This window comes from Mobula birostris, chromosome 18 (genome assembly GCF_030028105.1).
Source record: "Mobula birostris isolate sMobBir1 chromosome 18, sMobBir1.hap1, whole genome shotgun sequence".
Taxonomy (NCBI): Eukaryota; Metazoa; Chordata; class Chondrichthyes; order Myliobatiformes; family Myliobatidae; genus Mobula; species Mobula birostris.
In genome coordinates, this window is record NC_092387.1 from 16,186,185 (window position 1) to 16,199,682 (window position 13,498).

Sequence of the window (13,498 nt, forward strand, 5' to 3'; positions counted from 1 at the left end):
TCTATAGAACCACTCACATCCAATTTTAATGCTGGGTGAACAGCCAATCACATGAAAAAATTCTCACAGATAAAAAACTGAAGCAGGATCTTTAACTAAAGTTTTGGAGTATAACAATATTGATACATATTTAATTATAATTTAAGCTAAAATGTAATAAATTTTAAAAACAATAAATGATCAATCCCTATAATTTGGAATATCTAATAGAATTTACTTTAAAATAATTTTTATTTAGGACAAGAAGGCTTTCTAAGCAAAAGTAATCACTTAATATGCTACTGAAAACACACTTTTGCAACAGTAGATAACACTTTAGGGCACTTTACCAAGTGAATGGCTCCCGTAGCCTTTTTTGGCCTATTTCCCAACTTCTGAAGATCGTACTGGTGAAAGTTGTAGAATAATCTACCCTGTGGTAGAGCAGGAAAACACTGATAACAATTTATGGGTTTCTATTTTTAATAGCACATCTCTGTATTTCAGAATCTGTTATCAATTTCTTGGTATAATGGCAACAAATGCAAACAAATTTAGTACATTGCTGCCTTAAAATCTGGCTTATTGGCCCTGTCTCAGATACTATTTAGTTGTTCATGAAGTAGCCATTTAGTTATATGTCAGTGTTAGAAAGCTTGGAGTTTAACAAATTGACATAAGTTTCATATACAAATAGATGAAGAGTAGTTGAAAAACTTTTTTAATTAAGAGTTGCAGCTAATCCATAGTTCTGTTACCAAGGAAATCTAAATTAGATATGAAATTGAGCTGAAATAACACATTGTGGATCATAATGAGAAATTTCTGTATGAGTGAATACACGGACTGACTTAGTTTCTCAGTTCAATCAATATAGCTTGGGATATTCACATAATAACATAAAATATATTATGTTGCCCAAGTTAGTGGACTCTCTTATAACTGAACCAAGGTTAATAGCATTTGGTGGAGATAGAAATACTTTTCATTTCTCTCTTGTTCTTTTCCCTTACATGCTTCATGACTTGCTACTTCTAAGACTTTTAGTTTTTCTTTCAGATTGCCAGCATTTGTAATTTTTTACATCAGTATTCTAACCATCCCAAATCATTTCTTGGGCCTGACAGTCCTACAGTTATATAGTCCTTCAGCCATCATCTCCATGCCGACCCATAGACTTTAATCTCAATTACCGGTGTTTGATTCGTAGACTTCTAGGCCTTAGAAATCCTAATTGAGAAATATTTAGATATTTCTTAAATTATGTGAGTATCCACTTCCACCAGTCACTCAGGCAGTATTTTCTTAATTCCAATCACTCTCTGTGTAAAAATGTTCTCCTTTTGTGGCCTCTTCCCCTATACTCTAAACCTATATCCTCTAGTTTTGGCACTTTTATAGGAGAATATTTCTTATAACCTCCTCTGTCTATGCATCTTATAATTTTGTGTGTTTTCATCAGATACCCCTCAGCCTCCTCTGCTGCAAAGAAATCAATGACTCTAGGCTATTCAATCTGTCGTCAAGTAAATCATTGCATCCCAGACAGTATCCTAGTGAAACTCTTCAGCACCTTCTCCAAACTAATCATATCCCACTTACTGGGTTATGACCAGAACTGCCAAAGTACTTCTGAACTTTAGTAACTTGACTAACTTTGACATTCACTGTCTCTTTACCAGATGAATTGTGTACTTCTCCACACTCAGTATGAAATATTTATTGATTAATAAGACTGTTTAACAGCTGTCAGATACCCACTATCTATCTTAAAACCATAAGACATAGAAGCAGAATTAGGCCACTGGGCCCATCCAGTCTTCTCTGCCATTCCATCATGGCTGATTTATTATCCTTCTCAAATCCATTTCCCTGTAACCTTTGATGCCCTGACTACCCAAGAACCTATCAACCTCCACTGTAACCATACTCAATAACTTGGCCTGTACTGACTGCTTACCCCTTTGTTTCTCCTGGTGATCACCCATCTACTGTCTGAAGCCTGTATTCTCAGTGTGACCATGTCAGTAAAAGTTCAAAAAGTTTTCAGCCTCCAGGATGGTTCCGAGTGCATCCAGCCCTTGAACTTGTCATTCAGCAGCTGAATTTGGATACACTTCCTGCAGATGTGAATTAAGAAATCCCACATCTCACTGGAGGAGTATACTACTGCCTGAACTGCCATCATGCCTTCACTTGTTATATCTCTTAACTTCTCAAACAAGTTCTAGCCTGTGCCTGTTCTCACCCAAGCCTGTTGGGCCAAAGCCTGACCACTCTTAACTCAGTCCACTCATACAATGGCTGCTACATTTAAACCTCACTTCATTTTATTGGCCCTTGCTAAGTTACTATTGACCCAAACAATCTCCCGCTCTGCAGACAACTCCTGACAGACTCCATTCACTTTTTAAGCTGGCGCGTAAAGTCCATAAGGAACTGTCTCCACTGCACTCCACTTCACAAACAAGTCCCAACAGGCCTTGCTCAACTAATGCAACTAATGTACAGTCAAACATGAAAGTCCAATTCCACAGTCAAAAATTAAGTATATTACTATCTAGGCTGTTTTAACTGCTTAAGAGACAGATTATGGATGAGAAATAGAGGAAGCCTACTCTTCTGCAGTGCTGAGGTTGAGAGAGTTGAAAGCTTCAAGTTTCTAGGAGTGAACACCACCAATAGCCTGTAGATGCCATGGTCAGGAAAACTCTTCAATTGATCTGCTTCCACAGGAGGCTAAAGAAACTTGGCATATCCCTGTCAATCCTTACCAATTTTTTTTGTTGCATCCTTTCTGGCTTGGTTAAGCGACTGCTTTTCACATGGCTCTACACATCATAGAAACCAGTCTCCCCTCCATGGTCTATGCCTCTTGTTGCCTTAGTACAGCAGCCAGCATAATCAAACATAGGAACCAACCCAGTCATTCTCACTTCTCCCCTCTTTCATCAGGCAAAAGATACAAAACCCTGAAAGCATGTACTACCAGGCTGAAAGACAGCTTTTATTTCACTGTTATAAAATTATTAAATGTTTTGGTATGATAAATTGACCACACAATCTACCTCATTATGATCTTTCACCTTATTGTCTATCTACGCCATATTTTCTCTGTAACTGTTATTACTTATTCTGCATTCTGTTATTGTTTTACCTTATTCTACCTTAATGAACTGTGTAAAGATTTGATCTGTATGAACAACATGCAAGTCAAGCTTTTTGCTATCTTGGTACTGTACATGTAACATTAATAAACCAATTCTATTTCCAATTCCAAATCACTTTGTTGAGAGCCTTGGCTTTTGTTTTATTAAAGACAGTAGATTGTAGTTTTTTTTTAACCATTCATGGGATGTGAACATATTTGACAATACTGACATCGATTGCCTATCCATAATTGCCTCTGAAATATGGAGGAACTTAAGAAGCAGGTGATTTCAGTCTAATAAACCAAGTGAGATTTTATGTATTGTAGTAGCAGCTTTTTTTTAAAATTCAAGATTTGTTTGTATATTTGAATTAACTTCACCAGTTGTCGTTGTGTGATTCAAACATTTATCTCCAGAAGTGTAATTCAGAAGTCTGGTTACTAACCTAGTAACATATAACAATGCTGCATTTATATTCCTTATCGATATGACATAAATAATACCTTAGTGTTTCAGTTACTGTAACCAGAATATTATCACAGAATTGCTCAGCATAGAAAGAGAGATCTGGCCCACCAAGCCTATGTTATCTCCAATGCCATTAGTCCATTCACTCACTGTTTTTCCATTGTCCTGCAAATTATTCTCTTTCAAGAGCCTTTCGAATTCCTGTTTCTACCCCGCTCCCCAACTTTGTGGCAGTGGATGCCTGATCATAATTGTTCATATACAAAAAGTCCTCACATCTCCTTGTACATTTTGCCCAAAACATTAAATCTGTGCTCCTTGTTTCTTGAATCTACTAATCTACTGGTCCCCCTTTCCAATGCTGATTCCTCAATGTGGATTGGGGCAAGATCTCCCAACTTGCCCTCCCTGAAGTCCGCGAGCAATTTCTTAATCTTGCTGAAGTTTATTGCAAAGTTATTGTTGCAACACCATTAATCCAGCTGAACCATGTCACTCCTGTACACCTCCTTGATGCCATCTGAGATTTTACCAATAACAGTGGTGTCATCTGCAAATTTATAAATGGCATTTGACCTGTGCTTAGCCACACAGATATGAATATAGAGAGTAGAGCAGTATACTAAGCACACAGCTGTGAGATGCGTCTATGCCTGTGTGGATTGTCAACAAGCAGGAGATGTTATCACCGATCTGTATTGACTAGTTTTCTGAAGGGGAAGTTGAGGATCCAATTACAGAGGAAGGTACAAAGGCAAAAGTTTAGAAGCCTGGTCATTAATACTAAGGGTGTGATGGTATTGAAAACCAAACAGTAATCAATAAAGAGCAATTTGATGAATAAAACATAGAACATATAATAGCACAGCACAGTACAGGCCCTTCGGCCCACAATGTTGTGCCGACCCTCAAACCCTGCCTTCCATATAAGCCCCCACCTTAAATTCCTCCATATACCTGTCTAGTAGTCTCTTAAACGTCACTAGTGTATCTGCCTCCACCACTGACTCAGGCAGTGCATTCCACGCACCAACCATTCTCTGAGTAAAAAACCTTCCTCTAATATCCCCCTTGAACTTCCCACCCCTTACCTTAAAGCCATGTCCTCTTGTATTGAGCAGTGGTGCCCTGGGGAAGAGGCGCTGGCTATCCACTCTATCTATTCCTCTTATTATCTTGTACACCTCTATCATGTCTCCTCTTATCCTCCTTCTCTCCAAAGAGTAAAGCCGTAGCTCCCTTAATCTCTGATCATAATGCAGACTCTCTAAACCAGGCAGCATCCTGGTAAATCTCCTCTGTACCCTTTCCAATGCTTCCATATCCTTCCTATAGTGAGGTGACCAGAACTGCAACTGCAACAGACACAGTACTCCAAGTGTGGCCTAGCCAGAGTTTAATAGAGCTGCATCATTACATCGCGACTCTTAAACTCTATCCCTTGACTTATGAAAGTTAACACCCCATAAGCTTTCTTAACTACCCTATCCACCTATGAGGCAACTTTTAGAGATCTGTGGACATGTACCCCGAGATCCCTCTGCTCCTCCACACTACCAAGTATCCTGCCATTTACTTTGTACTCTGCCTTGGAGTTTATCCTTCCAAGGTGTATCACCTCACACTTCTCCGGGTTGAACTCCATCTGCCACTTCTCAGCCCACTTCTGCATCCTATCAATGTCTCTCTGCAATCTTTGACAATCCTCAACTCTATCTACAACACTACCAACCTTTGTGTTGTCTGCAAACTTGCCAACCCACCCTTCTACCCCAACATCCAGGTCATTAATAAAAATCAGGAAAAGTAGAGGTCCCAGAACAGATCCTTGTGGGACACCACTAGTCACAATCCTCCAATCTGAATGTACTCCCTCCACCACCACCCTCTGCCTTCTGCAGGCAAGCCAATTCTGAATCCACCTGGCCAAACTTCCCTGGATCCCATGCCTTCTAACTTTCTGAATAAGCCTACTATGTGGAACCTTGTCGAATGCCTTACTAAAATCCATATAGATCACATCCACTGCACTACCCTCATCTATATGCCTGGTCACCTCCTCAAAGAACTCTATCAGGCTTGTTAGACACGATCTGCCCTTCACAAAGCCATGCTGACTGTCCCTGATCAGACCATGATTCTGTAAATGCCTATAGATCCTATCTCTAAGAATCTTTTCCGACAGCTTTCCCACCACAGACGTAAGGCTCACTGGTCTATAGTTACCCGGACTATCCCTACTACATTTTTTGAACAAGGGGACAACATTCGCCTCCCTCCAATCCTCCGGTACCATTCCCGTGGACAACGAGGTCATAAAGATCCTAGCCAGAGGCTCAGCAATCTCTTCTCTCGCCTCGTGGAGCAGCCTGGGAAATATTCCGTCAGGCCCCGGGGACTTATCTGTCCCAATATATTTTAACAACTCCAACACCTCTTCTCCCTTAATATCAACATGCTCCAAAACATCAAGCTCACTCATATTGTCCTCACCATCATCAAGTTCCCTCTCATTGGTGAATACCGAAGAGAAGTATTCATTGAGGACCTCCCTCACTTCCAGAGCCTCCAGGCACATCTTCCCACCTTTATCTCTAATCGGTCCTACCTTCACTCCTGTCATCCTTCTTTTCTTCACATAATTGAAGAATGCCTTGGGGTTTTCCTTTCTTGCTCTTCTCAGCTCCTTTCTTGCTTCCCTATATTCCTCAATAGATCTATCTGATCCTTGCTTCCTAAACCTCATGTATGCTGCCTTCTTCCACCTAACTAGATTTTCCACCTCACTTGTCACCCATGGTTCCTTCACCCTACCATTCTTTATCTTCCTCACCGGGACAAATTTATCCCTAACATCCCGCAAGAGATCTCTAAACATTGACCACATGTCCATAGTACATTTCCCTGCAAAAACATCGTCTCAATTCACACCCGTAAGTTGTAGCCTTATAGCCTCATAATTTGCCTTTCCCCAATTAAAAATTTTCCTGTCCTCTCTGATTCTATCTTTTTCCATGATAATGCTAAAGGCCAGGGAGCGGTGGTCACCGTCCCCCAGATGCTCACCCACTGAGAGATCTGTGACCTGACCCGGTTCATTACCTAGTACTAGATCTAGTATGGCATTCCCCCTGGTCGGCCTGTCCACATACTGTGACAGGAATCCGTCCTGGACACACTTAACAAACTCTGCCCCATCTAAACCCTTGGAATTAATCAGGTGCCAATCAATATTAGGGAAGTTAAAGTCACCCATGATAACAACCCTGTTATTTTTGCACCTTTCCAAAATCTGCCTCCCAATCTGCTCCTCTGTATCTCTGCTGCTACCAGGGGGCCTATAGAATACCCCCAATAGAGTAACTGCTCCTTTCCTGTTCCTGACTTCCACCCATATTGACTCAAAAGAGGATCCTGCTACATTACCCACCCTTTCTGTAGCTGTAATAGTATCCCTGACCAGTAATGCCACCCCTCCTCTCCTTTTTCCGCCCTCCCTATCCCTTTTAAAGCACTGAAATCCAGGAATATTGAGAATCCATTCCTGCCCTGGTGCCAGCCAAGTCTCTGTAATGGCCACCACATCATAATTCCATGTATGTATCCAAGCTCTCGTTCATCACCTTTGTTCCTGATGCTTCTTGCATTGAGGTACACACATTTCAGCCCTTCTACCTTACTGCCTTTACACCGTTTATTCTGCCTCTCTTTCCTCAAAGCCTCTCTGTATGTTAGATCTGGCTTTACTCCATGCACTTCTTTCACTGCTCTATTGCTCTGGGTCCCATCCCCCTCGCAAATTAGTTTAAACCCTCCCAAACCATGCTAGCAAACCTACCTGCAAGGATATTGCTCCCCCTTGAGTTCAGGTGCAACTCATCCAGTCTATACATTTCCCATCTTCCCCAGAAGAGATCCCAATGATCTAAAAATCTAAAACCCTGCTCCCTGCACCAACTCCTCAGCCACGCATTCAATTGCCATTTCCTCCAATTCTTACCATCACTGTCACATAGCTCTGGCAGCAATCCTGAGAACGCCACCCTTGAGGTCCTGTTCTTCAGCTTTCTGCCTTGTTCCCGAAACTCACACTTCAGGACCTCATCCCTCTTCCTGCCTATGTCGTTGGTCCCAATATGTATCACGACTTCTGGTTGCTTTTCCTCTTGTGCCAGGATGTCATGCACCCGGTTAGAGACATCCCGGACCCTGGCACCCGGGAGGCAACAAACCATGCGGGTGTCCTCACGTCCACAAAATCTCCTGTCTGCTCCCCTGACTATGGAGTCTCCAATGACGACAGCTCTCCTCTTCTCCATCCCACCCTTCTGCACCACAGGGTCAGACTCAGTGCCGGAGCCCCTGCCACCGTGGCTCACACCTGATCGGTCGTCCCCGCCAACAGTATCCAGGACGGTAAACTTATTATTCAGGGGAATGGCTACAGGGGTACTCTGCACTACCTGTCTGCTCACCTTCGCTTTCCCGCCTCTGACTGTCACCCAACGACCTGCTTCCGACAGCCTAGGTGTGACTACCTCCCTGTAGCTCTCATCTATGACTGCCTCATTCTCCCTTACGAGTCGAAGGTCATCCAGCTGCTGCTCCAGATTCCTTACATGGTCTTCCAGATCGCCCGGTGGTATGCACTTCTTGCAGATGTGACTCTGCGGGAGAGGGGAGTTCCCCCAAGACTGTCACATCTCACATGAGAGGCACATCACCATCTCAGGAGACATTGTAAAAACTAACTGCAAGCTAGCTTGTCCTCCGCCTCTTCTTGTCGAAGCCTCTCGAGTCGAAGCCTCAAAGCTCCACTCCTTCACTGGCCCACTCACTCACTGAATGAATGTTTTGCTGTTGTCTAAGTTCTTCAAGCAGAGCGGAGGGCCTGTGAGATTGTGTCCGCTGTAGACTTGTTGCTGCAATTAGGTAAATTGTAGAAGGTCCAGGACCTTGCTCAGGCCAGGGTTAATTCTAGCCATGCCCAACCTCTCAAAGTATTTAACTATAGTAAACATGAGTACTACTGATCAATAGTAATTTAGGCAACTCAGCCGGGTTTTCTTGGGCAATGATATGATTACTGCCCTTTTGAAGCATGCGGGAACCTCAAACTGCAGCAGTGAGGGGTTGAAGGTGACCTTAAATGTTCCAGCCAGTTAAATGGCACAGGTTTTCAGTACCCATCCAAGGCCTGACACCTTAAAGGATGTTCTGACAATAACCTCCGAGACAGAGGTCACAGGATCATAGAATGCTATGGGGATTTGCATTGGTGTAGTTCTTTCTTCCTTTCAAGGCATGCATAAAAGATGTATTGGATGCTATACTTCATTTGTGGTTTAACCTGCATTTTATACTCATTTAGTGTAACTTCCCTGCTTGTATCTATTAGTGAATTCCAGAATCCCACATACTTTGTTAGCCACCTCAACATCCTGCCCAAGTTTCAAATATTGATGTACATATAATGAAGACTTCTCTGTTTTGGACATCCAATTGTGCCATGCACTTGATATTGTCCTTCTATATTCTTTCTGCCTAAGTGGATCACTTCACAATTCACTGTATCAAATTTTATCACATTTATTCATTCTGCCAGGTTATCTCTTATTGCAGTCTACTACAGTTCTCCTTACTGTATACCAGGAATCCAAGTTTTGTGTCATTTACAAATTTAGAAATTTTACTCTACACTAATGTCTAAGCCTTTAATATATGTTTTAAAAATGTAGTGGTCCAGTACTGATTCCAGGGAAGCACCACTATTTTTCATTGCTTAGTTTTAAAACAACCCTTTATAGCTGTTCTATTCTTCCCATAACCTTCTATTACCTCTAAAGATTATCCTCTTTGACAACATTTCCTTATGTTTACTGCTGGCTCTCATTGTTCCCTATTGTGGTCTTATTGTGCAGTCATTTCCTTCACTTGTACCTTTACCTCTTTGTATTTCTTGCTCTGTTGATTCAATATTACTACTATTCCACTCTTCCACTCATAAATTATTATATCCTCATCATTCACTATCAAGTACTTACCTTAACTTTCCAGAGCTATTCTCTTTATTACTTTCCTTCTACATACTGATTCCCCCTTTAACTTCCAACATACTGAAAATTTCTCCCTCTGTTATTGTTTCCTTAGTTTATTTTCCATGTTTTGATGTCATCCCCACCATGCTTTCTTTATATGATCTTGCTCTGCCAAGGTCTGTGAATAGAAGCAGTATGGGAACTAGGGCTGGCTGCCAGCATCCGTGTAATAGAGCTGGTAGAAATGTGGCCAAAGCTAAGTACGTTGTGAAGCCAGAGCTGGAAATCTTGGAATAGTGGGGAACTGCATAACTCAAGTGATTAGAGTTCAAATAAATTAAAAACTAGCATTAAAAGCTAATAACACTGCAAGGTATTAAGTTCAAATATTTTGAAAGAGCTGGTGATAGAGATGTGGATAAGCTGGCTGTCATTTTCCAGTGATTTTCCAAGAATTCTAGTATGATTCCCAAAGATTGGAAGGTGGCAAATATAACGACGTTTCTTAAAAGGAAATTAGACCATTTAATCTTATAGTGGTGATAGAGAAAATGCTGGATAATTAAAGCAGTGGTAGCAAAGCATTTAGAAAAGTAGTAAAAGACCGAGCAAAGTCAGCATGAATTTATGAAAAGACAATCATGTTTGGTAAATTTGTCAGTTATTTAAGGGTTCAACAAGCAGAATAGTTAAAGGGAAACAATTCTTTGTGTATTTGGCCATTCAAAAGGCCTCCAGTGCGCTTCCATATGGTCAGTGCCAGAGCCTAACCGCAATCCAAATCCATGATTTTGGATGGGGAATCCAAGTGTGATATGCCCAGGTTTGTTGATGGAAAGTTGGTGGCAGTATGGGGTATGAGGAGAATGCAGGGGGATGTAGATAGATTAAATGACTTAATCTATAATAAATTACATGACAGATTAAATAAATGTGAAGGATGTGAGGTCATTCACTGTGGTGGAAAAAATAGAAACATGCAATATTTTTAAATGGTGAGGGATTGAAAGGTGCTGGTGTTTAGAACGGGTTGCAGGTCTGTGCCGCAAAAGTTGACATGCAGGTATTTAGATTATGAGGACACGCAGTCCTCTTTTATTGTCGTTTAGTAATGCATGCATTAGGAAATGATACGATATTCCTCCGGTGTGATATCACAGAAACACAGGACCAGACCAAGACTAAAAAACTAACAAAAAACACATAATTATAACATATAGTTACAACAGTGCAACAGTACCATAACTTGATGAAGAACAGGCCATGGCACAGTAAAAAAGTTCAAAGTCTCTCGAAAGTCCTACATCTCACGCAGATGGGAGAAGGAAAAGGAAGAAAACTCTCCCTGCCTTGCACGACCACAGTCCGACTCTGAGTCATCCGAAAACTTCGAGCTCTGATCAGCTCTCCGACACCGAGTACCAAGCACCATCTCTGCCGAACGCTTCGACCTCAGCCTCGGTCGTCAGCAGCAGGCAAAGCCGGGGATTTTGGGGCCTTCCCTCCGGAGATTCTCGATCGCTCAGTAGCAGTGGCAGCGAACTGGGCATTTCAGAAATTTCTCCGGATGTTCCTCTGCTTCTCATGTCCGTCTCCATCAAATAGCAAGCAATTCAAATTGTCAGCAGTGTGTTTGTTTTTATTATCAGTGGAATAGATATCAAAAGTAAGAATATTCTCAAATTATATAGAGCCTTAATGTTACCACATTTACAATATTGTATGCAGGTCTGCTTTCCCTATCTGAAGACAGATATACTCACGACGGAGAGACTGCAGCAAACATTCACCCAAATTATTCTTACGATAGGAGATTGATCATATAAGAGATTAAGTAGATAAAGTCCATACTCATTTGAGCTTCAATGAATAAGAGGTGATTTCATTTAAATGCACAAAGTTTTAACAAGACTTGACAACTTGCATCAAGAATAATACTTCCCCTGGATGGGATGTCAAGAGCCAGGAATCACAACTCAAAATAAAAGGTCAGCAAATCAGGACTGAGATTAGAAGAAATTTCTTCACCCAGAGGGTAATGAATCTTTGGAATCCTTTACCCAAGAGAGTCAAGGAGGCTTTGTTACTGAATAGTTTGAAGATGGAGATCGATTGTTTTTACGTAATCAAGGGATGTTAAATGACTACAGCAATGTGATTCTGAGGTAAAAGTTTAGCCAAGATCTTATTTATGACAGAGCAGACACAAAGACTGAATTAACTTTTCTTGTTTTCCTTATGGTCTAATGTAAAAGCCTAGCTGAAAACTTAAAATTGCTGAGAATAAACAATGGAACAAAAGAGACTATGAAGTGTGAAAGAAGCAGAAGAAAATATCCTGAAAATGATTTTTAAATATTAGTGTGGATGGAGTTGAACCAGTAGTAGAAAGGAAAATAATGGCCCAAGCATGGGAGGAACTTAAGAGCAAAGAGTGAGGATGGAACGATATGGCTTTTTTTTATTCATATATGGAATGTGGCTGGAGTATTGTGGCCAACAGTTACTACAGTTGTTAATTAGCTTCAGAAGATAGTGATGAACTGTTACAAAGCCTTGGATAAGTGTTGTTAGAAATTCCTGGATTTTGATTTAGCAGTGATAATAGTTCCTGTTGAACTGAATTACTACTTCATTCAAGTGAGCTATCTTGTCCGATATGACACAGTTCATTATTTTCGTAACGGCGTAGTTATTCGCAACTAACCTAGTTCTAAAACCTAACTGAGTGGTAAATGTATGTAATTGTAACATAAAGCAAGGATGTAATGCTGAGGCTTTATAAGACACTGGTTAGACTTAACTTGGAGTATTGTGAGCAGTTTTGGGCCCCTTATTTAAGAAAGGATGTTCCAACATTGGAGAGGGTTCAGAGGAGGTTCATGAGAATGATTCTGGGAATGAAGGGGTTATTGTATGAGGAGCATTTGATGGCTCTGGGCCTGTACTCACTGGAATTTAGAAGAATGTGGGAGGAGCTCATTGAAACTTATTGAATGTTGAAAGACCTAGATAGAGTGGATGTGGTGAAGATACTCCCTATCCTAGGGGAGTCTAGGAACAGAGGACAAAGCATCATAATAAAGGGATGTCCATTTGGAATGGAGATGAGGAGGAATTTCTTTAGCCAAAGGGCAGTGGTTCTGTGGAATTTGTCATCACAGGTGGCTGTGGAGGCTAGATCATTTGATTATTTGATTAGCTTGGACATGAAAGGTTAGGGGAAGAAGACAGGATAATGGGTTGAGAGGAAAAATAAATCAGCCATGATGAAGTGTTGGAGCAGATTCAATGGTCCGAATGACCTAATTCAGCTCCTATGTCTTATGGTCTTATAACAAATTAACATAATTCTCTTCTATTGAATGATTTTTTTTCTTTTCCAGATATTAATGAATGTGAGATTAGTGCCCATAATTGCCACAGGTACGCTATTTGTACAAATACACCAGGAAGCTTCAAATGTGCATGTGCGGATGGCTGGTCTGGTAATGGCATCAAATGTTCTGGTAAGAATGTTTTTGTGAAAAGACGAAAAAGACATTTGTGAATCCACGTTTTTAATACTTTTCAGTTTTCTGTTAACAGAAATTATTTTTGAATATTACATGTGTGCCTGCATATACAAAAACCATTATACCACAACCTGAACAAAACAGTGACTATTACAAAGGCTGTCACAGATCACACAAAGGCAGGACTATAGTTATCCTCTCAAATGTTTTAGTTTTGTTCCTTATACAAACTTGAAATAATTGATATTAAAAACTCCTGTACAGAGAGTGGTTAATATCTTGGTTCTGTTATAATTTATAGAATTGTCAAGCAACATAGAATAATATAATTTCTTAGTCAATGGTC

At 40.7% G+C, this 13,498-nt stretch overlaps 1 protein-coding gene across 1 annotated transcript in view; it reads left to right on the forward strand.

Annotated features, from left to right (window-relative positions):
- LOC140211971 (fibrillin-1-like) overlaps positions 1–13,498 on the forward strand; it is a 460,859-nt gene that overhangs the window by 312,313 nt on the left and 135,048 nt on the right. The window contains exon 32 of the mRNA XM_072282261.1: positions 13,024–13,146. Coding sequence (XP_072138362.1) covers positions 13,024–13,146 — 123 coding nt within the window. The remainder of the gene's footprint in view (positions 1–13,023; positions 13,147–13,498) is intronic.